This window comes from Micropterus salmoides, unplaced genomic scaffold (assembly GCF_014851395.1).
Source record: "Micropterus salmoides isolate LMB-PRFRI ecotype aquatic unplaced genomic scaffold, ASM1485139v1 Ms_hic_scaffold_10, whole genome shotgun sequence".
Lineage (NCBI taxonomy): Eukaryota > Metazoa > Chordata > Actinopteri > Centrarchiformes > Centrarchidae > Micropterus > Micropterus salmoides.
The window spans coordinates 13,114,776-13,139,748 of NW_024040041.1; the positions used below are offsets into that span (position 1 = coordinate 13,114,776).

The window sequence follows — 24,973 nt, forward strand, 5'->3', positions numbered from 1 at the left end:
TTCCTCTCACTTTCTCCTTTGCTTAGACTAGTTGTATTTTTCTTTCTCTTAAACCAACCTGCGTTCCTGTTCTCTCTCCTTCTTACCACCTCTTTCCACCCTTTTCCTCCCCCCTCATCTACGTAATTTCCCTCTTCCTCACTAAACTCCATACTGTTACTATCATCTGTCTCCCTCCGAGTTTGTAAGGAACCCCGCAGGACTACTGTTCGGGACCTATACAGGCCGTCGGTCTATAGTCCTGCACAATGTTCCCCACAAAACCCAATTCTACTGTTAGCAAATCGAAATATTCACTACTTCAACTCGTATACTCAATTTCAAACTCAGCGCCAAACAAACAAATCCTCCCACGCTTCTTCTTTGGTTTGATCGTCGGTTGCCAAACAACTCGCACCACACAGAGCAGCCCCGCACTTCATCCAACAAGAGACACTTAAAAGGGGGGAACTATAATAAATAATAAATAAATACATCTTAAAACTGACTTGATTGTTTGTAACAATCACCATCACAAAATTGGAGATGGGATGAGAGAGAATGTTCATTACTTTGGAAAAAGGCAAACAAGTTAGATACAGTGTGTACTGATACACTGTTCAAATGTGACACCTATGTACTTTTCTAAAGGAGACCATACAAATTAAAAATGATGGGAAGATCATTGGTTTTGTAGCATTTAATGGTGCATAAGTTCTCAATATTTACATAATATTTATAATTATCACTATGAGGAAAAATGCACAAATCAAGCACTTGTAATCATTTACAATTTCAAGTGACTCAATTAATAATAAAAAATAAAATAAAATTTGAAGATAGTCAGTGCAAGTTTATTAAGTTGACACCTCTGGGTTCATTTTCATGGTATAGCATGTACACACAATCCAATCCATCCAGCAAAACACTGGCCATAACAATGAATCTAATTACAGTTAAAATCATTTGATCACTTCTGTTGTGCAGCATCTCAGTGATAAAGCTCTCTCTCATCCCATTGTTTATTTAGTTTTGTCTTTCAATAACAAGCCAAAACCACATTAGGCAGAAAAATAATAAAATCAATCAGAACTTTGAAAGCAAAGATTAGAAGGTTTTGAGACTGGCAGGTTGCCAATTTGAATAATACCACTGGGGGAATCTGGATGGGAAATACTCTCCCTTCCTGCAACAAATGCTCCAGTGGAGCTGGTAAGTGGCCTTGGAGAACTGGGAGACTACCATGAATGTGCATCTTAGGTGTGAAGATCTTTAGGATTATGCCTTATAATGTACAACTGTATTATAGTGAGGTTTGAACAGCAGAGTCTCCCCACACACAGCTGCTGGTGTCATACTCGAATACAACTGAAAATCATGTCATGCAGGTTGTGGCCTGAGCAGTGATGAGAGCAAATAAATAGGGCTACCAGTATTTGTGGCACCTCCTCCTTCACACATCACATCTTATGAAATCTGTTAATTCAGCCAGAACATGCAAAGTAAGATACAAACGATTTTGCAGCTCTCTCTTTTTTTAAACTAAATTCAGCTTGGTTGACTGTTGATGGCTGCCTTTTGATGACAGAAGTGTCCATGTGTTAGTGGTTGTATCAAGAATCCTAACAGATACAGGCAGATAATGAGTAATTCTCCATCCCTGCTGTATCGCAAAGTATGCTTGGCAGTGAGATGACGCGTAACGATGTGAACGTTTTTGGAAGGGCAGGCTGTTGAGTGTGAAATGGCCTTTGCCTCCACCGTCCGTTACCATTTGAAAACATGCTTGTCCTCTAGCTCAGCTGCTCAGATTCAGTGTACTGCTGGGCAGTGTGGGGAGCTCCAGCACTTCTTCATATTCTATTCACATGTAAAGATCAAAGTGAGTCTGCACTTTTTCATTTTGATTGCCCCCCTCCATTATCACACTTAAGTTAATGTAGTATGTGTTGTGTTCAGCAGCTCATTGTGTTTGTTCTTCCGTGATCGCCCTGGCTTAATGTGATCCTTGTTAACGTTAAATAAATTAGCATAATTTGTGCCAACACAAATAATGTGGTTTACCACCCAGCAGCATCTTGCATTTTACAGTCTCATGTTAGGTTTCTGCCAAGCAGTTAGCTTTTTTTCCCCTTTTCTGTGACAAAAGAATAGCAGCTCTAGCATTGTTGGAAAACTTTGATTCCGCACCTTTTAACATCGGATGAGCCACTTTTTCAACCTTTCATTCATTACAAAACTTCTACTAAATTACTCTAAAAACAGCACAGTAACAATGTTGTTGTACATTGAATGGTGGACATACATATGAGTGTCAAACTAGTGAGATGCATATTAGGCTTTCACAATTATACATTTACAAGTACGATTATTATGTTTAAATTAGTGAGGGAAGATTCATAAAATGTTAGGTGTCATGTGTCCTAAATGCACAAGCATTCACAGGACACAGATTATGTCAATCTATTTAAGTCTGTCCTTGGTCACCAGTGAGCTTTCCTCTCTTTGGCAACCAGCTCTAGGAAATGGGAGTGACTCGCATAAAGCGGGAAGGACGAGTCAACATCAACCCACTGGACTTGGCCTGCGTCATCGCCAGCTTGCAGCGGCAGCTCGCTCACACTGTTGCCTGCAATAACAGTACAGATATGTCAATGCCCTACAAACACGCTATTAATTGTCTGCAGAGAGACAAGTCTTTTAAAATGGTTTGCAAATTGCTGGAGCAGTTGTCGCATGAACAAAATTCTGGATCTGTAAAGCAGAATTTTCAGTAGTGACAGTGCAAAAGGAAAAAATGTTTTACTATTATTTATTATTGATACCTGAGTCATCATGGAAGTTAACAGCGACTGTCTCCATCCAAGCATTGTCAGTGTTTCTAGGATCATCCACGTAGCCTTTATAAACCTGAAGGAGAAAAAAACATATTGCAGCTTTCCTCAGAGAAACAGTTGTTGATTTAAACATGACACTAGACAAGCGAGCGGGTGTCGGTTTTTGACCTCAAACCCTGCCGATTTAAAGAGTTCGGTGATGCGCTTGTGGATTTCTGCTCTCTCTGATGGCGGGACAGCCAGTGAGTTCAAGGCTTCTTCCGAGAACTCCCGTTGCAGCGTGAGAGAGACCTGCTCCCCTGGATCTACCATCCCCTGCAAAAGAAGCACATACACACAATTAATCAATCAAGTCACAGGAACATCTTACTTGACTGCAAATTTACTTTTTGTTGTCCCTGAGCATTCTTGAATAGCTGTGGTAAGGACTATGAAAAGCAGGGTAGAATAACACAATGTGAGAACAGAAATTGGCAGAGAAATAGAGTGGGAAACAACAGAGCTCATCAATAAAGCTTGAAAACGAAATGTAAATGCCACCAACCCCAGGAATGGCCCACTCCCCACAGTCTTTCCTCTTTATGGACACAAATTGCAGGATAGGCTGTTTGGACTCCGAGTGTTGTACCTTTTCTCCTTCACCATCTACTTTCCATCTACAGGACAGTGACATACATTAGGTCTCTCCCTTTTAAATCATTCTAATGTAATTAAACTGAGCAATGAACTATGGTTTGTAAATATCTGGATTACACTGGCATGTAAAGTGAACTAATAGTTACCTGGTAACAATGGGATCTGCTGCATGATTGGGTCCCCATCGTCCCAGCAAACCTCTTCCAGACAACCCTGTGCGCCCATGTGGATTTCTAAAAGTGAATGTGCAAATTATTTATTTAAGATATGTTTGCTGAAATTAATTAATGAGAAATACTGTTACAAAGAGTATTTTAGACTTTCCAATTAAAGACTTTACTTTTTAGTGCTCCCAGCCGTGCTCTGGTCAACCTGACATGTTTGCAATTTTTTTGACAATGACATGTAATGTAATGACTCCCTGTAATGTTAAGGGGTTGCTAATACTAGCGATCCCACTGAGAATTAACATCACAGACAGCAGCTCTGTGCAGCTGCAGCTATTTGTGAAAGTAACATTAGTAAAGTGTCTGCTAACATATTAGCCATCAGAAATAGATAAGCTGATTTAGTAAACAACTTTTGTGACTTTCTTTTGGAGACGACTTTCTACTCCTCAAGGCTTGGAAATCATGTTTTTTGAGCAAAACAAATCCAACTGACAGTGTTACGAACTAATGTTATCTAAACGTCAGAGAAACCCTTTAAAGTACCATTTCTCTAGGAACTCGATAACTTACAGTGGCCTTCCGTTTTCGATTTTGTAGCTGCCCTCAAAGCTTGTCCTGTCCACGGCACCATCCACAGTGTTGAACTGTGGAGAGAAAGCGCTGCGAAACAAGCAGAAGTCATCTAATCTGGCATGAATAAACTCTAGCTGATCTTTGAAAACAAACAGCTTGTATAACAGTCAGAATGTCTCACAAAAGGCAAGGAAATAGCAAATATTTTGGACTATATAAATATATAATTCACATACAGTACATTCTGAAGTGTATTAAAATATATTTGATGCATTTTAATTTGGTGTTGCTCACTCTATATCAGGATCGGCCCATACTGGCTTCTTTACTACTAAAGGGTCAGTGTAGATGACTGGATTATACTGTGGCCAGTCCTGACTCCAGTCCACCTTGTCATCAGGCACTGGGAAGCGCTGGATTTTGGACCCTGGATACTCGGGGCATCTGGACTTGACATGAGGTGCTGCTGAGGATGGCATTGTCCCGACACTGGTAATGAAGAGGTTACACCAACCGGTACTAATAGGTCTAACGGTTTGACTAGTTCTGATAGGATGCGTAGATAAGCAGGAGATGGCAGGCCTGCTGGGGAGGAAATATGAGATGTGAAAATGCCTTCCCTGCAGCAGCGTGGTCACGTCACCACCACACATGCACTCCTCACCCTCCTGGACCTTCAGCAAATTATGGAGAAGCCTTCCCCCTCAAGGGATGAGAGCATCCTCTGTCATAAACTGACAACACATTGGAGGAAACACTCAGGAGGAAACCACACACTTAAAGCTGGGCTAAGGCAATTTAGTTCAGATGCATTTAAACATGTTTTTTGTTGAAACTCTCTTCTCTCCCAACTGCAATCAATAACGCTCTAAAAAATCCAGTCTGTGTTGCAGGACTGGTCTGCCTTCCTTGCCTTTATCCACTTACCTCCATTGTGCATAAAAATGTGTTTTGGTGGAGTGGTTTTGGAGGGAGGCCCGAAAGGAGGGATTTTTTTTGACAGATACTTCCTAAATCTATCGGTTTGTTGCATGTTCTCCAACATTGCCTAACCCAGGTTTAACTGTTTGTCCTTAGAGCAGTGGACTCCTACTACTACTACACTGCAATACACATCTGTTGTCTAAATTAATTATGGTTTATTTTACCTACCTCTGGACGATTACATGTTGAATTTTGTTTAACATTCTATTTCACAATAATACATTAAACTGAAATAAAGCTTAACTATAATTCTGCACGTAAACCACGTCAGTATCAATGAAAACAGTTGGCTACGTTAATCGTTATGTCTACTGTAATGTTGACTCCAATCTTGTCGCCTGGCTCTGCTAACAATGTCTCTGATTAGGAACAGAAATAGCTGCCGCAGCACATAGCTATGTCTAATTTTGATTAGAGCCTAAATTGTCTTTAAATGTGTAAAATAATCATTACTCTTCTAGTTAACTCCTGATAACTAACACTGCTGTCCATACCTTAGTCCGGGCGAGCAGACGGTGTACGGGAGTCCGAGGAAAGTGAGCGCTAGACGAATCCTGCCGATCCAGTGTCGTCGCAGAAGAAACTGTACCATTCCTAATCAATAGTTCAACAACATGCAGAGTAGAGTAACCAGGAAGTGCACCGCCTGGCGCGGGACGTCTGCAAAGGGGCGTGGCTGCAGCAGTCGCAATCGTTTCCATGGTGAAGATTCAAGTACTGTCTCTCTTAAATAAATAAATAAATAAAAGTAAAAGAAATAGATGGAAAGATCGATTTTATATCTATACCTTATTACAAACTTCAAAACACAACATTATTTAGTTATTTTCAAATTCAAAGTCAAAAACAAAGTGCTTTGTTTATTTGATCTGACAATGTAAATCACTGTTATTACACAAACTTATTAGAATTGGTAAAACTATCAAAACATAAACAAATGCCAATCTCATCAACATCGATACAAATAAAATAAAATACGAAATACAGGTATTAGAAAATATAAGTAATGTGCAATTTGGAGATATAAAATACATTCTATACAAATTGATATCATCACATTTTAAGGATTTGATATGGGTCTTACCCTTTTTATATACAATCTATGGTCTTACCTTTATCTCCCTACACTGAAATGATATTTCAATATTTTTTTTTCCTAGGGTGGCGAAGGCGTGGCCCGTTCTACCCTGCCTCTGATAGGCTAGTACTCGTTACCTTCGTTGGTTGGATTGGTTAGGTTTAGTCAGGAGAAGCATGATTGGTTAGAATTAGGGTAAGAACATCAGGGTAAGCCAATCAAAGATAGAGTACGGCGGTCATGCCTCGCCATCCGGGAAAAAAGGGTTTCTCTTTACTAAAACATCATAGATTAATATGAATATGTCTAAAATGTAAGACTGCACCAATATATGATCATTTGCCGTCGACTATAATAATTGTATCCTGTTTTATTAAATGTAATCTTGATAAAGTCCTTACACAACAGAAAGGCCTCACCTGTGGGCTCAGTGCTCTAACATAACGTTAGTGGGTGCCACAGAGTGCCCCATTTATGCTACAGCACTCGTGGTTTACGGGGCCGGATAACCACAAAAATAGATTTGATCATTAAGTCTTATTATTCTCGTCAACAGGCAGCATGCAACATATTTCGGCACGCCCACTCGTGGCTGCTGCATGTTTATTTGGCAGATCGCGCTTGTTTCGCTACAACATCGGAACTGAATAGGCGGCGCCTGTGGCCTAATGACGCGACTCCGCCCAAACAAGTCACTCTAGTGTGCAAATCTAACACACCAGTATTACAGTAGTTTAGCACGCGCATTTACGCTCGGTGCTGAGACCAAATCCGCGCTCGCGAACGAAATCCATTTACTCTCCAGTAGTTGCGAGGCCCCTAGTCGAGTCGCTCTGCGCCGTTAATCTAACAATCCGCTCGGTTAAAGCCCCGGACAGACGTCAAACCGTGCAGAGAGCGGCGGCGGTCCCTCGGTGAGACTCAGTGACAGAGCAGGAGCGGTTCGGAGAGGAAGAATGGCGGATTCAAGCGGCACCGCAGCGGTCGGGGCCGCAGGCTCCAACAGCGCTGCTGCCGGGGCGGCTGGCACGGTGGCCCATGATGTAGCGCCCGCACCTGCGGGACCCAAGCCCGGGTGCGAGTCCGTGAAGGGCCAGATGTTTGATGTGGGCCCCCGCTACACGAACCTGTCTTACATCGGGGAGGGGGCTTACGGAATGGTTTGGTAAGTTGTCGTCTCTGTTGGGCCGTAGTAGTATCTGAATCAGAAGTGCTCGCTAACATTAGCTGTTTGTTAGACAGCTAACCTCAGCTGTTGTATTCAACAAGCGTCGTGCATTAATAGTGAGTGCATCTGCCCAACATTCACACATTGAGGAACCTGAAGGCAGCTAATGTTGTGGTTAGCAGGTTAGCCGACTAGCTAACTTTACAGGCGTGGCTATGAGCTTTACAGGAAACATAATTGGGAGTGATTGCGCAGGACGTAGGTTGCTCTCCCATGATAAACCTTTTGCAGACTACATTTGACCGCAAATTTGAGTTAGTTATCGCTGGAGCCATTTTATACGTCCGGCATCAGTCACACAATCACATTCATATCTACAGGAGCTGTGTTTGCTGAACATTAAGCCTGCAGCAAAGCTGTTGCAGAGGATGCGAGAGGGATTTGTCAGTTGTAGCGAGGCCTTTCCTCGTGTTATCGCTGTATGAGATCTACAGCCTTGTTGGAAATGTTAAGTAACCCTGTTGCACTTGACATCGCTGCCAAGTCATTGCTATCGAGGCTGAATTGTGAACGCGATCAGATGTGACAGCATTGCGTGTCAGTGGACGTTAGCACGAGAGCTGAGCCCACACGTCAACAAGACACGCCGTGTAGACTGTCATGTTCACACAGGAGTGTGACAGCACGGTACCATTCTGTCAGTGTCATCGTGGTCATGTGGTTCCACTGTGCAGCATTTTGTGTTTGTAAACACTGCCAGCACCCACTGGTTGGTACAGTGACAGAAAACCAATTAGTTTGATCATATGATTCGCACCAGTACGTTGGTGTACAGATGGCTCCAAATATGAATTTAACCAATGCGCACAACCAGTGCTGTTTGTTCTTGTCATAGTATTTCAGTTATTGGAAATAGGCTCACAAGCGTGTGAACGTGCCCAGTTTATGCTGTGTGTTGTGCAATAAGAGAGTAGGCCTTTACCAATAGGAGAGATGTGATGTAACTGTTGTTCCTTTTGAGGTTCTCTGTAAAAACCAAGGCAGTGATGGGTTTTCATAATTTGGGTCCCAAAACCTACAGGGGGATGAACAATAAATTCAAGGGTCCCATGGTCCCAGCCTGGTCTCTATTCTCCGCCTACACTCAGGCCTACACCTACAGAGCTTCACCACATATCGGCACAAAAAGAAATGTCTCCTGTGCATATTGGCCGTCTGCAACGCCCTTTTGGAGATTAGCGTTAGCCCAGTTTCTGATAGCGTCATTGTGCATGAATTGTATAGTGTGTAATATGAGACCTGTTTTGTGCTTCTTTCCACTTCCACCCTATCCAGCTCTGCTGTGGACAACGTGACAAGCCAGCGCGTAGCCATCAAGAAAATCAGCCCATTTGAGCACCAGACATACTGCCAGCGCACGCTGAGGGAAATCAAGATCCTGCTGCGTTTCCACCATGAGAATATCATCGGCATCAACGACATTCTCAGGGCACGGCACATTGACAACATGAGGGATGTGTATCCTTTTTAATGCCTTACAGCAGAGGTTTTCAAAGTGTGAGGCGAGCCTCCCCAGAGGGGCTCCTAACAATTTCAGGGGAGGCTCAGTGAATGGAAATCAAACAATATTACATTACTTATTATATTAGTAATGTTAGTGTGTGTGACTTGGTTAATGAGAGAGTTCAGAGATACAGTGGTTTTGGTGAACTGTTTTTCCTACATTACCAGCGTCAGAAAATCTATTTTGTGGAGTCTGAAGTTAGTCAAACAGCAATATTAGGCCATTTTGCCTCAATTGTTGAGTGTCTATGAGATCAAATAACATAATCATGATCACAAAGGCATCCAGGAATTGAGCGAAACTAAACAAGTAAACTGGTGGTGAGGGGCACCTTTTCTCAAGATTTGTCTGTGGGGATGCCCAAAGTCTTAGACTTTGAAAACCCTGCCTTACAGGAAGCGGCTCACTGCATGCTGTTCATGCATGTCACTTATTCCCCAAATTTAGATCGAATCCAACTATTACTGGATTAAACTGATTTTGCTAAGTTGCTGTAGTGCAGCCTCCAAATCAGTACTTTTATCAAGTCACATTTTTGTTCTTTGAGGGGGGGGGGCACAAAAGAGAAACCAGTTTATTGCTACAGCTCTGTTTGTTCATTTTCAGAATTCTGCTGTGACTGCTCCTGACTTAAAAATGTACTGAGGCAGTGTGTTTTCATGTTGAGATTAAACCAAACAAATAAACAAGGAGTTATTAATCCCGCTTTCACTCACTATACCTTTACCGTAGATCTTTGACCAAGAGTTCAGTTAAAAGACCAGCGTGTTTTCATCAGTGTATATTCACCTGAAATTAAAAATCGTTCGTTACCTTAGAATGAGCAAATGAGAATTAATATATACACAGAGAGCGGGTCCTCGTCCAGAGTCCACCATGTTGCACCAGCATGTTTCTGCAGTAGACCAGAATGGACAAACCAAGCCCACAAAACCACGCTGTGGTCAGTTGATGAAATGTAGATGTATCAAGAACACCCTTTGATATCCTGTTACAAAAGTAGCGCCGCTCCTTGTCGTGTGCGTAGCGAGTGTGTGGTTGAGAGAGAGAGAGAGCGCGGGTGGCAGAGAGTGACGGTGAATGCGAGCAGCGTAGAGGAAGGGGTTAGTGGTGAGTGAACTTGTCCGTTTAGCAGTAAATGTACAATGTTTGTTATAGTTTTTCAGTGAGCAAAGGCTGCAGCTCCACGAGACCAAAGTAAAGCCGCCGCGTGTTTCGCAACTGCTGGAAAAGTAAAGTTTGAAGATGACGCAGGGGCAGTTTCACATGGTGTCGCCTCTCTACATTGCGGGGGTACTATCTGCAGTGGAAAACAAAGTAGATAAAAGTATCTGGGACCAAAAGCGTGTAGAGTCAAGTCGAGCCATATCATGCGTAAATCCTACACTCTGATCCTTTTTAATAAGGAGAAAAGCTTTGAGACAATCGTGGTGTTCTTGACGGTTAGGGCTGGACAAGCTAAATGTAAAATATATGTATAAATAACACTTTGAATTGTTTTGAGGTGTTACTGATAATTATTCTAAATCACAACTTGTACATAGATTTTTGTTTAATAGCTGTGTGTTTCGAATCAAAGTTAATGCAAAAGACATTTTAAAGTAATGCAGATGTGTTGCCATGTTGTAGAGTTAAACATGTAAGAAGTACTCTGTGATGTCGGACATTAACTCAAACTGTCTCCGTTTAATCTCAGCTTTACACTGTTAAACTTTTTATCTAATACCTGTGTTAACTGGATGATCATTGGAGTATTTTGACTAGTTTTGATGCAGCATGTTATTATTTACCGACATTATTCAGGTCAGGTCTTGAGCAACAGTTGTGATCACTTGCAGAGCGGCTAGCAGTGGACTGTAGGCACGGAGGGTCAATGAGTTGCTGCCCCGGCAGTTTCTCTATGAAAAGCGGCTTTGTCCACTGGAAAACTGAAAGGACATGTGTGATGTCCTTGTGTTTTTTTTGTGGCCGTTTCTTGTTGTTGTTTTTTTTTGTTTGTTTGATCTTAGTTGCTCCACTTTGTTGTATTGTGCTGTTGGCTTGTGATGAATCGTGATTAGGGCAGATGTAACCAAATCCAGTTAGTGGTTCCTTCTGTATTTAGCTTTGCATACTAGGGTCTGTTAGTCAACAAGACTTAAGACCCTACAGCCATGTGAGGCTGCACTTAGGTACAGTGGTGCATTGAGCTAAATGCTAACAGGCTCACAATGCTAACATGCTGATGTTTTGAAGGTATAATGTTTACCGTGTTCGCCATCTTAGTTTAGGGTGTTCGCATGCTGACATTTTCTAACTAGCACTAAACATAAAGTACAGCTGAGGCTAATGGTCATAAACCAAAGAAATTGAAAAATTTAAATTTTGACCTGATGGTGTTGCTAGATGAAAAGTCAGCTCATCGTGTGGAGGATATGATCCATTCAGTCGTTGTAGTTTACTCAAGCACAAATGTGAACCTCATGTCACAATGTGATCATTAGGAGTCCTCTTCTGGAGACCATGAATATCTACACAAAAATGTCGGGATATTTTAGTCTGGACCGACCATCTTTACAGCAAAAAAGCTTGTACCATACGATATACTTTATTGTCCCTGTGGGTAGGGCTGGGCAGTAAAATAATAATCATTTTATTTATATAGCACATTTAAAAAAACTAAGTGCTGAAAAAGAAATAAAACATAAAAACTCATATAAAACAGCTTGCATGCTGGGTTAAAAGCCAGGGAAAACAAGTGGGTTTTAAGACGTGATTTAAAACATTCGAGGGTCGGGCCAATTTGACCTGTGGAGGAAAAGGGACTGAAAAAAGATTTACTATTTTGTTTTTTATCATAATAGTTTTGAATGGTCTCCGTCAGATTTGTTAAGTGATCCACTGTTTGGCATCAAGTGTTTGTCTCATTCTGACCATAAAGAAAAGTTTAACCACATAATTAACTATCTGGTTTCTTCAATTTTCAGTCAGGAGCAAAAATCAGCCTTTAAACTTGAAAGAAATAACGATTTGACATTTATCGTGATAATTATCGAATGATATGAAATGTTTTTATCGCGATAACATTTTTGGCCATATCACTCAGCCCTACCGGTGGGGAAATTTGTTTTGGGCTCAGCGATGCTGCGTACATTAAAAAAGAATAAATATTATATAAACATAATTTCCAATCTACAGACAAACGGACATCTAAAAACATATTGAAACATTTTACCCACATGTCAACATTGCACAATGCCAGATATTGTCACCGTATCTCTGTTGCACTCTTAACAACATTCCAGTATGGCAGACTTTTATAAGATCTTGTGTTTTTGGTTTTTTTTAGCCACAGAGCATTTCTCACTATTAGAGCAGAGGTTTTAGCCTCCTCTGGGTCTTTTGCAACTGTGTTTGTCCGTTGTGTTCGTAGAATAACTTTCAAACGAGACACTAGATATTTTAGTTGCTAGTTGTGGTTGTTTCATGTTGTTCATGATTTGAGGAACAAAATTATTGCCACACAGTTATTGCACTTCATTGACCAACCTGACAAAATTTAAGTCTTGCTTTCTGAGTTTTCCCAATGAGACACAAGTCTAGTGAAGTCTGTAAGTAGAACAAATATGGCTCAGCAACTCTTGGATTTGTTCATAAATTTATGTTGGTGTCAGTTAATACCGTCTGCCCTGTCGTCGTCGTCCTTGACCTGCCGCCCCTCCAGCTACATTGTGCAGACTCTGATGGAGACGGACTTGTACAAGCTGCTGAAGAGCCAGAAGCTGAGCAATGACCACGTCTGCTATTTCCTCTACCAGATCCTGCGAGGCCTCAAGTACATTCACTCAGCCAACGTGTTGCACCGTGACCTCAAGCCCTCCAACCTGCTCATCAACACCACCTGCGACCTCAAGGTCAGCGCGCACACACACCCACCCACCCACACACACACACCCCCACATCACTGGTGATAACTAGGATACTGTATCTGTTTTTGTCAGCAGCCTTTCCCAGGATGGTGATTGGTTTGTTATTTTAGGTTTTAAACATGCCCCTACATGCTTGTGTGTGTGTGTGTGTGTGTGTGTGTGTGTGTGTGTGTGTGGAAATCCTGCATTTATGTTTTAAATTTAGTATAGGTATTAAACATTTTCTGTAATTCAAAGTTGGTAACTTGTACACTTCATTTTGAGGGGATAAAAGTTAAAAAAGATATTTTCACAATCTCACATGATGCATTAAAGTCAAATGCTTATTTTCAGTTTTCTAAAAAGAACTGTTCTGTTTATTTAAACATCACCACCAGCAGTTAGTTGCACCAGCTCTCAACAAGCCTGACAAAGAATCTCATGAATGTGGAATACAGGTGATGGATTGACCCGAGCCCTTCCTTGCTCGTCATGACCCTGCCAAAGAGTGGTTTCCCTTTCGATGTTACACACTTTCAGCCTTGAAATGTGCTGTTCTCTTACGCCTTTAACAGTTTTATGACAACACAGATGGCGGCCTGCTCTGGGGTGCTGTTGGTCTGCGTGTATCTCGTATCTCGTCCGAATCGAATTGGCTTTAGTATTTTTAATCTAGGTCTCCTGCACAGCTGAATCAGGTTTGGTATTTGCAGATACTTAATATTGAGTCACAGTTGGATTGGGACGTTGTAAAATTCTCTCCGAAGGCATTTCCATTTCCTGATTCCACTTTGTGGTGCGTATCTTAGCAGATAGCTAGCCAGTATCTACCATGGAGCTTATTAATGAGGATCTAAACTATTACTAATATAATTCATCGTCCTGTTAGGTGTCAGTACCTTAGAACCACAGAGCGTCTTTCTGAAGGCGTTGTCCATAACACAATACAGCTGCAGGATGTTTAATGTGTAAAGGGCGTGGCCCTGGCTTTTTCTCAGCTGGCAACAGCAGCTGTGTTACTCAGTACTTCTCGTGTCTTCCACAAGGATGAACATTCATATTTCCAAACTGAATAACTTGTAATGTGGACTTTATCTGTGTATGTATGTATGTACAGAAAATGAAGATGAATTGAATTACTTCACGCACAATCAAATCACTGGGCTGGGGTTTGCTGAAATGCATTCTGGGAAATGTAGGAAACCACAATTGAAGTGCACCATAAGAGAGAGGGTGTTGAACCATAAAAAATAATGATGTACAACTAAGAAAAATAATTGAGAACACTGTTGTTGTTTTTTAACGACCTCCGAGTCAGGCTGCTCAGTTTGTTCCATCAAGGACTCATTTAGCTCTCTCTTAATTTAGTTTCTGCAGTTATTTGTAAGTAGTGGTCTTACAAACCTGAAACGAACTTGATATAAACACACAAAAGCTGTTATTGCCAGTGGCTTTTCTCTCTCTGTGAAATGAGCCATCAGGCTTCTCTCTGCTGTGCTGTAAAGCCAGAGTACACTTGTGAACTCTCAGCAGCCAACCATCAATCCCTGGATTAGTTGATCATGTGGGAGGAGTAAAAGAACAAAGGCAGCACATGTTGCAGCTGCTTTCTGATTCCTCTTACCTCTCCAGGTGGTGGGGGATCAAAATAAACCTATAAAGCTTTACATTACATCAGTGACTTTGTACCATTACTACATATATAATTGAGTATTTGCAATGTAATTCTAACATTTCAAATAATTGATCTACACAGCTAACATAGATTAATAAATAAAGAGATGATAAGAGTTTGAAAATAACAAAAATAACATGACTGGATTACCCTGCAAGGTGGTCCCAGCGTACACTGAGTGCAGTATCACTCTGCCTGGTTCCAGATTTCCTACAAAAACACAATTTAAAAGATGTCAAAACAGGCCTTTAAGATTAGAAAGTAAAGCAGGAGAAATAAAATGTTAAGAGAAGCATAAAAGTAGTATAACTGGTAGAGCAGGAGTGCCATCTGAAGTGGCTGACATGTCTGTGACACCTCTGAGCCTTTGTGTCATCCTCAGATCTGTGACTTTGGCCTGGCGCGGATAGCCGACCCTGAGCACGACCACACAGGTTTCCTGACCGAGTACGTGGCTACGCGTTGGTACAGGGCTCCAGAAATCATGCTCAACTCAAAGGTAGGTGTGTGAGTAACTGGTGTGGATTCTGTATCGGGATGGAGAGCATTTTCAATAGTTGACTGCAGGTACTATGTGTGTGTTTGTGTCTCAGGGCTACTCCAAGTCCATTGACATCTGGTCAGTGGGCTGCATCCTGGCCGAGATGTTGTCCAACAGGCCTATCTTCCCTGGGAAACACTACTTGGACCAGCTCAACCACATACTGAGTGAGACAAAGTTTTCACTCATTTCTACAAAGTGTGAACACTGTGAAGTTATTTGAAGCACCTAGTACGTTCATCGTGCAAGACGAGCATTTACGTTGGCATCCATTCTGCTTTTCTTGTTGTTATGCTCTGTCTTTGTTTATCCTTTAAATTACAACAAAGTTAAACGAGATGTACATATAACCTGCACAGTATTCTTCACTCAAGTATCTCAACTTTTGAAAACCGAATTTGCGTCATTTCTGTCTTGTAAAAACAGTAACTAGAGTTAGATGTGATTGAGCTGAAAATGGGTCGAGCAACACTTGATTTGACGGCATTTAAGCAGGTTTTTTAAACACATCTGCCACACAGGCCATCAGTTGGGTAGCCATATACTGAAAGATGTCCTCTACTTTCTGTGCAGGCGTCCTTGGTTCTCCATCTCAAGAAGATCTAAACTGCATTATCAACATGAAGGCGAGGAACTACCTGCAGGCCCTACCTGAAAAGCCCAAAGTCCCATTTGAAAAGCTGTACGTCAAGGCGGACTCAAAAGGTATGATAAACGCCTACTCATTTGTAAACCTGGAATGTAAGGGAAGAAAATAAGACATGTATATTTAGAATAACAAAATCTAATCTAAGGGAAGTTTGTATTGCCGATAGTTGGCTGCTGTGTAGTGGGTCCAAGACTGATCCAGTTTAACTGTTGAGCTGGATCAGTCTGACTAGATGTGAGCAGCAAAGGGGTTTTCTATCAAGCTGCATCAATAGGCCTTTAGTACAAGTACCTTTTAACCTGAAGAGTATTTTTGTATAACATGCTTTTAATTAGGGCTCGGCAAGTTAACGCGTTAATTAATTAACAGAGACAATGATTTTATCGCACGTTAACGCAGTTATTTTGAAAGTCCGTTTCTCACTGGCTCTGAATACATATAAAGTCAAACCATGGGTCACAGGAAGGGCAGTATGTTGATCAGCCTGCAGATCACCCACCCAAACAAGCAGCGGAAGGAGGCTTCAGCAGTCTACACTGGATGCAGCGTGTGGGAGAAGTAGTTAAACAAACAAAAGCAAGACAAGTGATCAAATGCCATAGCAAAGTGGATAGCTACACACTGCATGCTGATTAGTATTGGGGAAGATGTCCGTCTTAGGAACATTCTTAAATTTGCAACGTAGTCTCTTGGCCCCGCGGGGTTTCTCTTTGCTCCAATGATCAGACAGATGGGGAGACAAGCGCTCCGCGAGTAAACAGCAGGCACTCTGTGGGTAGTAACCATGGCAACGTCTTCTGTGCGCTACACAGCTACAGCGTATTTAACTCAAGTTACAATTATAGGCTACATAACTTTACCTGATAGGCCTTCATCTAGTTTTGCGGGGATGCTCTGCCATGTGAATTCCCTCCTGTTGATGTCCTATTAAACAGTAATAGATTCTGGAAACTCACAAACAGCGAGGATCAGTCTCTCTTCCAATGATTTATGCTGCTCGTTCAGACAATTCAACTTCTGCGGCGGGCATGTGTGTGAGGCGAGCACAACCACGACAGTTTCATGGGAATGCACCCGCTGCCCTGGCAGTGGCAAATAGCTTTGGTTTTATATTTGATTTGATTACATTAATGTTTAAGTTGAGATTTACAACAAATATTTTATTTACTACTGTGTAAAGGGAACACAGCTGGTAAAAAGCACCTTATTTGTTTAAAGTGTTTGCAAACCGCACGTTATTGCACTTGTGTAAATAGCAGTATTTAAATTATAAGTGCGCAATACAGTACTTTAGAATTCAATATTTAATTTTGCACAAAACAATGCGATTTAATCACAAGAAAATCATGCGATTAATCGTGATTCAAATTTTTCATCGTTGCCCAGCACTACTTTTAATGTGGGATTCTTATGTCAGATGCTTGGTACAAAGCTGTTGTATTGGCTTTAGTTGTTAGAATAATAAACATATTGTTTACATTAGTGACACCAATTAAACAGGCTGATATCTGGAATATGGATACCTGCTCCCTTGTAAAAGGGAGGGGGGGGATGCAGTTGAATGATGTCCCTTCTGTCAAACTGTACCCCACTGTCCTTTTAAACGCCGGTCACATTCTGAAATTGACAGCATAACCCAATGTATTTTTCTATTTCCTTGATTAAACGGCCACTCAGCTATGTGAATTGGCACTGGTCGTTTAAAAAAAAGTCCAGTGAATTAGTCTTTATCACATTGAAAGATTCTCATGACTTTAATATATATATTGTTAATTGTATTCAAATTATAATTACAACATGGTCATTTAGCTTTGTGGGACAGTAACATCATACTCTATGTACCTACCTAACTTTAATTTGTGTGATAAAATGAAGGATTTTGTTTTAGCACGGTGAATAATATGAATAATAATATGAAGATATTTGTATAAAAATTTTTGGTTAGTTTTAGTATCAGTCCAATACACACTTTGACAGTGACTTAAGGTATGAACCACTGTATGAAAAGTTGTGTTTCGTATTACTTCACAACCTCTCTTGCTTCATCTAACACAGCTCTGGACCTGCTGAGCCGCATGTTGACCTTTAACCCCATCAAGCGCATAAGCGTCGAGGAGGCCCTGGCTCATCCTTACCTGGAGCAGTACTACGATCCCACAGATGAGGTACGCGCAGATGCAGCCATCATTTCAAGCAGATTGATGAATTATTGCTGCAGCAAAGCTGTAAAGAAATTACATATAAACGGTGGCTTTTGAATGCTCAGTCAGTCAATATTAAAACTGTACTCCACAGAGGAATTTGCATAAACAACAACACACCTCAAGCCAAGTATTGAGAATTGCACAAATGTTGGCGGCAGAAGGGCTTATTCATTAAAACCTGCAGTGCGCATGTTTGTCATTGTTTTTAACCATGGTCCAAGATTTAATTGTGAGCTCTTTCTGTTTCGTGCTGGGAAGCCTCTTAGCTGTGTTTGGAATGCAATTAGTATTAAGTTTGCTCCATGGTTCAGCCTGAGAGAGGTTAAAGAATGTAATCGCTAATTGCATCTCCATTTACGTCATCCTGGTACTGTAGGAATCAATATTCTTTTAATTGCACATTTTTACTCTTGTTTCAGAAATTGCACTGCACTGTTCAGGCTACATAAACCCTCCCCAGCTTTCCCACTTGGCAGCAATAGTCTTAAAGCCTAACCTTTTTTTTTTTGAACTGCTACCTCCAGATCATGAGCTGCAGCTGTTCCCTTTTTATGAGTTTAATAATTGTGTGCAGCATGTTGCAACAGTGTAATGGAAGCAAACAGTTGGCACGCAGAACTTCTCAGTTTCACCTGCAAGACCTAATATTTTGTTAGAGCAAAAATGGTAAGGAAGTGGATCTCCAGCTTTCGTTGAAGGTTTGAAGTGTGTGTGTGTGTGTGTGTGTGTGTGTGTGTGTGTGTGTGTGTGTGTGTGTGTGTGTGTGTGTGTGTGTGTGTAGCCAGTAGCAGAAGAGCCCTTCACTTTCTCCATGGAACTGGATGACCTTCCCAAGGAGAAGCTGAAGGAATTGATCTATGAGGAAACTGCTCGTTTCCAGGAAACCTACCAGGGCTCCTGAGACACACAGGTACATGAACAGGCCCGAACACACACAATATGCAACACCAATGTTTTTTGTGTGGACTCACCTACATATGATTATAAGTTCATGGCTCTTTCATCATTCCAGTTAGTATTTGTCAGTAGGTCATGAGAGGCCTGTGAATGCATTTCCATGTAGTTAAATGGACAACAAACAACTTGAGAATGACATTTTAATTCATATACTAAAGTAACGTTTGCAGGATCGTTTCAAGAACCTCAGCCTTAAATTTAGGGCTACTTAAATCTGACCGTAGTATAGGACTCGCTCTGAGGTTTTTACGGACACTTTTATGGCTGCGCTCCATTGACTCTAATGCAAAAGGAGTCGTTTTCTAGCTTTTCTTCGCTGTATTTTTCCAAGATATGATCATACGCTGTACCTGGGGCACTTGTAATAGTTACAGTTGCCATCCAGAGAGGTTGAAAGGAGAAGTACGATTTATTCTCTTTCCAAAACCTAAAATAAATCCAGAAAAATTTCAGCTGTGGGTTGTTCCTAATGTAATGTTAGTTAGCTAACGCTAGCTAACTTCCTACTGAGTGTAACGTAATAAAGCCCCACTCATCTGCTTTTTAATGATTGTGATAATGAATAGAGGCCTACCCAGCTTTACAGGAACGGTGTTGATCCTTAATATCGTTGTCTTTTGTCTCAATCGTCGTGGGATGTGGTGGTTCACTTGTATTGTGTGATTGGTAGGCTTTAGCTTCTATCTTTCATTTTTTTCACGTCCATTTGACAGCCTGAATACAACCTTCAAATCTATAATGCAACTGCAAAAGTGTCTGCTTCTTTGTGAGGTCGCTTTTTCCAACAAATTTGACAACATTTCTCCGGGGAGTGCAGTAATAGGCAGTGGCGACAATTTGTCAGACTTAGCAACAGTAACCAAGGGGGGTGGGGCTTAGCGAAGGGTCAGTTAGTCAAACTATTCATTTGGAAGTTAAAACAAAGTTGATGTTGGCTGTAGTGTTCTGTACTTCTTCAATGCAATGTGTGACTGTAATGGACACTTTTGTTCGCAGTTTTCTCAATTCTGCTATATGCGCATATCTCAGTAAATGGTGAGTTGGATGAGTCAGATCCCATCCTACAGGAAGTAATGGAAGCGAGGCCCACTTTGAATTAACGAATATTAAGTCGCACTTTCTCCTTTTCCTTTTTTCTTTAGCTTCAAAGAGTGACAAAGCCTCACAGAGGCTGGAACAAGAAGAACCCAAACGACATGCTAAAACAAAAGAAAAATGCATCTTCAAGAAACCAACAAAAAGAGAAAACATGAATATGAACATTTAACTGCTTATCTTTCCATTTCTACTGCAAGAGAGCTATGTTTAACTTTGTTTTCTGTGGTTGGGTGGGGTGGTAGGGTCTGGCATACTGTTTCAGTTTTATCCATGTTGGACTCTTCCCTCCTCTCACCTCACATTTGTTTTTCACGTTTAATGTCCCGTCTCGTCCTGATCAAACCCTTTTTTTTTCTCCTCTCATGCATCTGTTGCTAATCTGTGTGAGCTCTCCTGTCTCTCCTCTCTGTCGCTCCCTCTCATGTACTACTGTATTAACCAACACCATAACTCTCTTGTCTTGCTCCATGTAAATTACATCTGGGGAAAAAAATCGAGGGCTAAAAGAACGGGAATGCTAATCGGGTGATAAATATATAGCTTCGTTTTTTCTCTTTATTATTTTTTTTTAAGTGTGCTTGTCGCGGTTTTTGTTTGTACACTGTTGTTCAAGTGTTTTCAGATCAGTTCAGAGTCATATGTGTATGTTTTGGGGTTTATATTTGAAAGTCTTTTTTTCTGAACACTTGATTTTGAGACAAACATTAAGTGTTTTTCTGGCTTGTTGGCGGGTTTATAGATTTCTTCGTTGACGCTCTTTCTTTTTCTAAAAAAAAACAAAAAAAAACTGTGTATGATGTTCATATGAATGCATGCATTCCTGAAATTAACCAAAGTGGCAGAGAGATGCAAGAAACCTGGCTGGGGAGCAACTAAGGAATATCTGTCGTAGTTTTGAATTGTACCTTAAATGCATTTCTTGACCTGTAACTCGTACCAAGGGCAAACAAACTGAACTCTCCCTTCATTGGCGGAAAGTTGGGTTATAATCAGGAGGCGCTATATAACTGAATCAAAAGGCATAAAATATAGTTTATATAATTGCGTGTTCATTCAGTGATACCTAAGCCCCATTTTCCAGAAGATTCACGATACTCTGAAGAGTTGGAGGCTTAATGTAAGTTTTCTAGTGGAAGATGTTCTGCCAGAATACTGATGTGAGAGACTGGTGTAATGTTACTGTATCGTCATTTGGCTCCAAAACATCCCTTTTCAATGAAACACAACCAACACCAATATCTGATCCAGTGTCAGTTACATTCCTATATTAATTACATTCTCCTCTTGATTTAAAAAAAAAACCCCACAGAATTCTCCATTTCCAGAGCGACGTCTGGGAACGCATAAAATATTCTGGAAAGTGGGGCCTGGTTGACGTCAGCCTTTCCATCCCACCGTGCTGTTTTTTTTTGTACTGCGCTCTTATGTGCTACAGTTTGACGACTGTATGGAGTCAAACGTGTAAGCAGGCTGGGGCCTAACTGACAGCGACGGGCCATATCTAAACAGTGCAGTCTGAAGAAGAGCGAGTGCACATTCTAACAAGCATCTTCAGATTACTATTTTTTTTATTTTTTTATTTTTTTTTGGCTCATTGATGTGGGTGTTGATTGTAAATGGCCTGAATTTGAATTTGGCCTGAGTCCGTCACTGCAGCTTAGTGTTCACCAGCTGTAAACTTTACCAGAACAGCAAGAACAGCACCTCTTTTACAACTTCTGTTGATAAATGCAGCATTCACTTCATGTAGGATGGACGATGTAAAATTTTAGGCCTGCACGTGCACAATATAACACCATTTCCGTTCAATTTAGGTTGACTTACACTGAACGACAGCCTTTGGCTGATGTGAGGTGTTCATGTTTGGTTTTCAGGTACTTCCATGTTAGTAAATCAGATTATATGACGTGAATGCAGCAAAATCAACATTATAGTCAAACCCAGGATTGGTAGAGTGCTGTTTGCACCCCTCTGCCCGTTTACTTTTTGAACCCTTCATCCCTTTCTGTGTATTGTCCCCGCTACCTGTTAACATGCTGGATGTTTTTTCTTCAATGTTGGTGATTTAGTGCTGCAGTGGCGCTCGTTCTCCATTTCGCAAGAGTTTCTCCTTGGAGTGTGTGCATGTGTATAATTTCCATGTTCATTGCTCCTGTCATTTGTCAGTGTTTGCTCCCTCCTCCTCCTTTATTGTGGATGTGACTGTACTAATTGCTGCATGGTGTGGAGCACCACCCCACGGGTCCAGCTCAGTCACCAGCTGAGTCTGCACTAATTTTTGCCTGTTGCACTGGGACCAGTAGAGAAGCCCCCACCCTTACCCCTGCAAAATGGACCAACACATGGCGCGCTCTCTCACTTTCTCTCTCTCTCTCTCTTACACACACACACAGGGCAGGCCTGTGATGCTAATAGACCCAGATCTGGAGCGCTCACTGGCCTTGCCCTCTCGTCAGCAAAATCATTGATTGTTTCTTTGCGTCTCGGGCTCGAGTCGCGTCATAGGCTGTTTTCTCAGAAGCCATAGCCAGCACTCTAGGATCAGTGTGAGGCTTTTTGGTGCATGTGGTGATAGTCATCATGTTGTTCAACCTCCCAACTCTCACCACGCTTTACTCAAAAGGGCTGCCTCCCCTCCTCCCCCCTGTCTGCTTCTCCACACTGGGATCGGTGAAGGCCTTCTAACCCATATCAGTGACTTTGCTGCCACTTTCCTCCTCAGAAAATCATCGCCCCTGTCTGACATGGAACATAGATCATGGATGGTCACACAAGCAGGAAACTCGCCCCAATCATATAACTCAATCCGCACGCCTGCACTTTCTTTCCAACCACGCTCTTTGTCCCCATTGAGGTTGTTATTTTGGTTGGTCTCTCCCTCCCTGTCTTGTATCCTCCTCGTTCAGCTTTAAGTTCCATCTGCTGTGTGTGGTAAGGCTCATGGATCGTCTGCAGTAATTTATGTCAGTGTACAAGTGTTAGTGTATCTGCTTATCAGTAACATAAAGCCAAGACTCTTTTTGTCCTGTGTGTGTGTGTGTGTTTGGGAAGTGTTTCCTCACAGCTTGGGCCCTCTCCCTGCAGTCACCTGTGCTTTTACATCTGTGAGATGTTTTCTTTTTTCCTTTTTGACCAACAAAAAAAAAAGATTTTGTACGTATTTGATATGTATATTTGGTCAGCAGTCGGCCCGGCCCGGCTTGCCTGTCTTTTCTCCGACCTGCCCCCAGACCAAACATCTCACTGGGTAACCATGGGAATGAACCAAGAGGACCATGTTTTGCAATCCTCCTGACACACTCGCACACACACTTCCTCTCTCTTTCTGAGGAGTGTATCTGTGTGTTTGTGAAAAGTTGCACTTAAACACACCATACACATTCATTCACACAGTATTGGCGAGTCTAAAGGCCTGTCAAGAGGCCTGTTTTCAGATATTGTTGTTTTTTAAATGGCTGTTCTTATTATTGCTATTGTTATATTGGTGAGTTGTTGTATTTTCTTTCTTTCTTTTTTCTTTTTTTTTTTTTTACGTAAAAGGGAGTTAAAGTTGTATCATTTTTTAATTATTAGGATGTTTTTTATTTTTTTTTCTTCCTTATTTCTCTTTATGGGCGTGATTATTGGCAGTGTTTTCAATCTTTCTGAAACTTTTTTTTTTCTTTTGATTTCCCCTGCAAGATCTTATAAGGAATTCTTTTAAAAGAAGATATAAGTAGATTGTCAAAGAGATATGAGTTATTGAGGGTTATAGTCTGTATATTCTATGGGTATTATGAATTAAACGATTAACAAAATACAGAATTATATACATATAATTAAATAAAATTTCCTGATACTGTTACTACTGTCTGTGGAAGTGTTGTTTCCCTCTTGTGGTCTTGTTTTTTTTCTTCTACGGTACTTTCAATTCTGGTAATTATTTCCAACTGAGAATGACGAAAGCAGCGATATCAAACGACTACAAAGAGACCAACGGCAACTAATAAAGAAATGCACAGTGACAACAAAGAGATTCAGAACCTGCAAGTTGACCACAAGAAGATGGAAAACAACATCTTGGTCCAGGGAAGGAGGATTGGGGGTCCTTTTATATGTCTGTGTCCTAAACTGGCTTTAGGACATTTGGAGTTACAAATGGCACCTATTTGATATCATTTCATGTCAGAATATTTAAAGTTGTTGGCATTAATGTATTACACTGAACAGTTTATTGCCACGGCAAACGACTGACAATGTTCTCACTGCCGCTGGTACCATTGTGCGACAGGTTTCCCCGATTGATACCATGGAAACAGGTTCTTAGTCCTTCTGAGCCAGGCAGGTGGTGTGCTGGCTAACTTCTAATGCTTAAGATAAGTATTTATTTATGTAAAACTAGTTTGCCAGACTAATCTCAGACTGGCCTAACACTAGATCTGAAATATCCCCGGGAAGTAAACTTTAAGCCTGAGACTCAGCAACACACTGCCGTACAGCTTTCCCCTCTTCCTTCCCAACATGCCTGAGCATGGCTTCCCCCTCCTTCCCTGACATTCCAAGCGTGTTTGGCCATGACTGCTTATAAGTTAAAAAAAAAATCTATTTGATATCAGGCATGACAGCAGTCTGTCAAATTTACCATGATTTGCACATATTTGCATGTCAAATGGAGACACCTGCAAAAGTGGGAAATTGCTGGAAAGTCACATTGCATTGCCGTGAATAGATGTCTCTATTCTGGTGAAAACCAGACTTGTAACATTTCAGAGCGGGCTCGGCCTGACACACCATTGTTTGTCACACTGCAGCTTTGCTATTGAATGTGAACAATACAGTAATGCACTGACGACAGTGGACTGTATGTAGAGCGAGCATGCATGCCTCTAGACACGTGGTTGTTTTCATATTTCTGGCACTGTTGGTCAGAGTTTACTTTACATACCTCCATATACCACATCCCTTTTGTCAAATACACAGTTGAAACCCGCTGC

At 41.3% G+C, this 24,973-nt stretch overlaps 2 protein-coding genes across 6 annotated transcripts; one reads left to right on the top strand and one right to left on the bottom strand.

Moving 5' to 3' along the window:
- Nucleotides 1-664: 664 nt before the first annotated feature.
- nudt9 (nudix (nucleoside diphosphate linked moiety X)-type motif 9) lies at nucleotides 665-10,011 on the bottom strand. 5 transcript variants are annotated; one of them, XM_038697014.1, is made up of 9 exons: nucleotides 9,803-10,011; nucleotides 5,674-5,904; nucleotides 4,490-4,777; nucleotides 4,193-4,282; nucleotides 3,599-3,685; nucleotides 3,361-3,472; nucleotides 2,985-3,131; nucleotides 2,805-2,889; nucleotides 665-2,608 (listed from the first exon to the last, which is right to left on the bottom strand). In XM_038697014.1, the coding sequence occupies exons 2-9, from the start codon at nucleotides 5,769-5,771 to the stop codon at nucleotides 2,463-2,465; spliced, it is 1,053 nt and encodes a 350-aa protein (XP_038552942.1). In that variant the 5' UTR covers nucleotides 5,772-5,904; nucleotides 9,803-10,011; the 3' UTR covers nucleotides 665-2,462. The 5 variants fall into 5 exon arrangements, with proteins under 5 accessions (XP_038552942.1, XP_038552923.1, XP_038552959.1 ...); XM_038696995.1 differs by having other exon boundaries at nucleotides 4,490-4,780; XM_038697031.1 differs by having other exon boundaries at nucleotides 4,490-4,684; nucleotides 9,803-10,009.
- mapk3 (mitogen-activated protein kinase 3) lies at nucleotides 6,945-23,844 on the top strand. The gene is made up of 9 exons (XM_038696984.1): nucleotides 6,945-7,422; nucleotides 8,761-8,943; nucleotides 12,693-12,882; nucleotides 14,934-15,050; nucleotides 15,145-15,259; nucleotides 15,666-15,797; nucleotides 17,797-17,906; nucleotides 18,727-18,855; nucleotides 20,045-23,844. The coding sequence occupies exons 1-8, from the start codon at nucleotides 7,214-7,216 to the stop codon at nucleotides 18,844-18,846; spliced, it is 1,176 nt and encodes a 391-aa protein (XP_038552912.1). The 5' UTR covers nucleotides 6,945-7,213; the 3' UTR covers nucleotides 18,847-18,855; nucleotides 20,045-23,844.
- The last annotated feature ends 1,129 nt before the right edge of the window (nucleotides 23,845-24,973 follow it).

Bases quoted from the DNA above. Each gene is read 5' to 3' on its own strand.
- nudt9 (XM_038696995.1), bottom strand. From the start codon at position 5,771: ATGGTACAGTTTCTTCTGCGACGACACTGGATCGGCAGGATTCGTCTA. The intron at 3,132-3,360 runs GTTGGTGGCATT...CTTCTTTTGCAG, and splicing joins GGGAGTGGGCCATTCCTGGG to GGGATGGTAGATCCAGGGGA. The intron at 2,890-2,984 runs GTCAAAAACCGA...TTTCTCCTTCAG, and splicing joins TTAAATCGGCAGGGTTTGAG to GTTTATAAAGGCTACGTGGA.
- mapk3 (XM_038696984.1), top strand. From the start codon at position 7,214: ATGGCGGATTCAAGCGGCACCGCAGCGGTCGGGGCCGCAGGCTCCAAC. The intron at 15,260-15,665 runs GTGAGACAAAGT...CTTTCTGTGCAG, and splicing joins CCAGCTCAACCACATACTGA to GCGTCCTTGGTTCTCCATCT. The intron at 17,907-18,726 runs GTACGCGCAGAT...GTGTGTGTGTAG, and splicing joins ACTACGATCCCACAGATGAG to CCAGTAGCAGAAGAGCCCTT.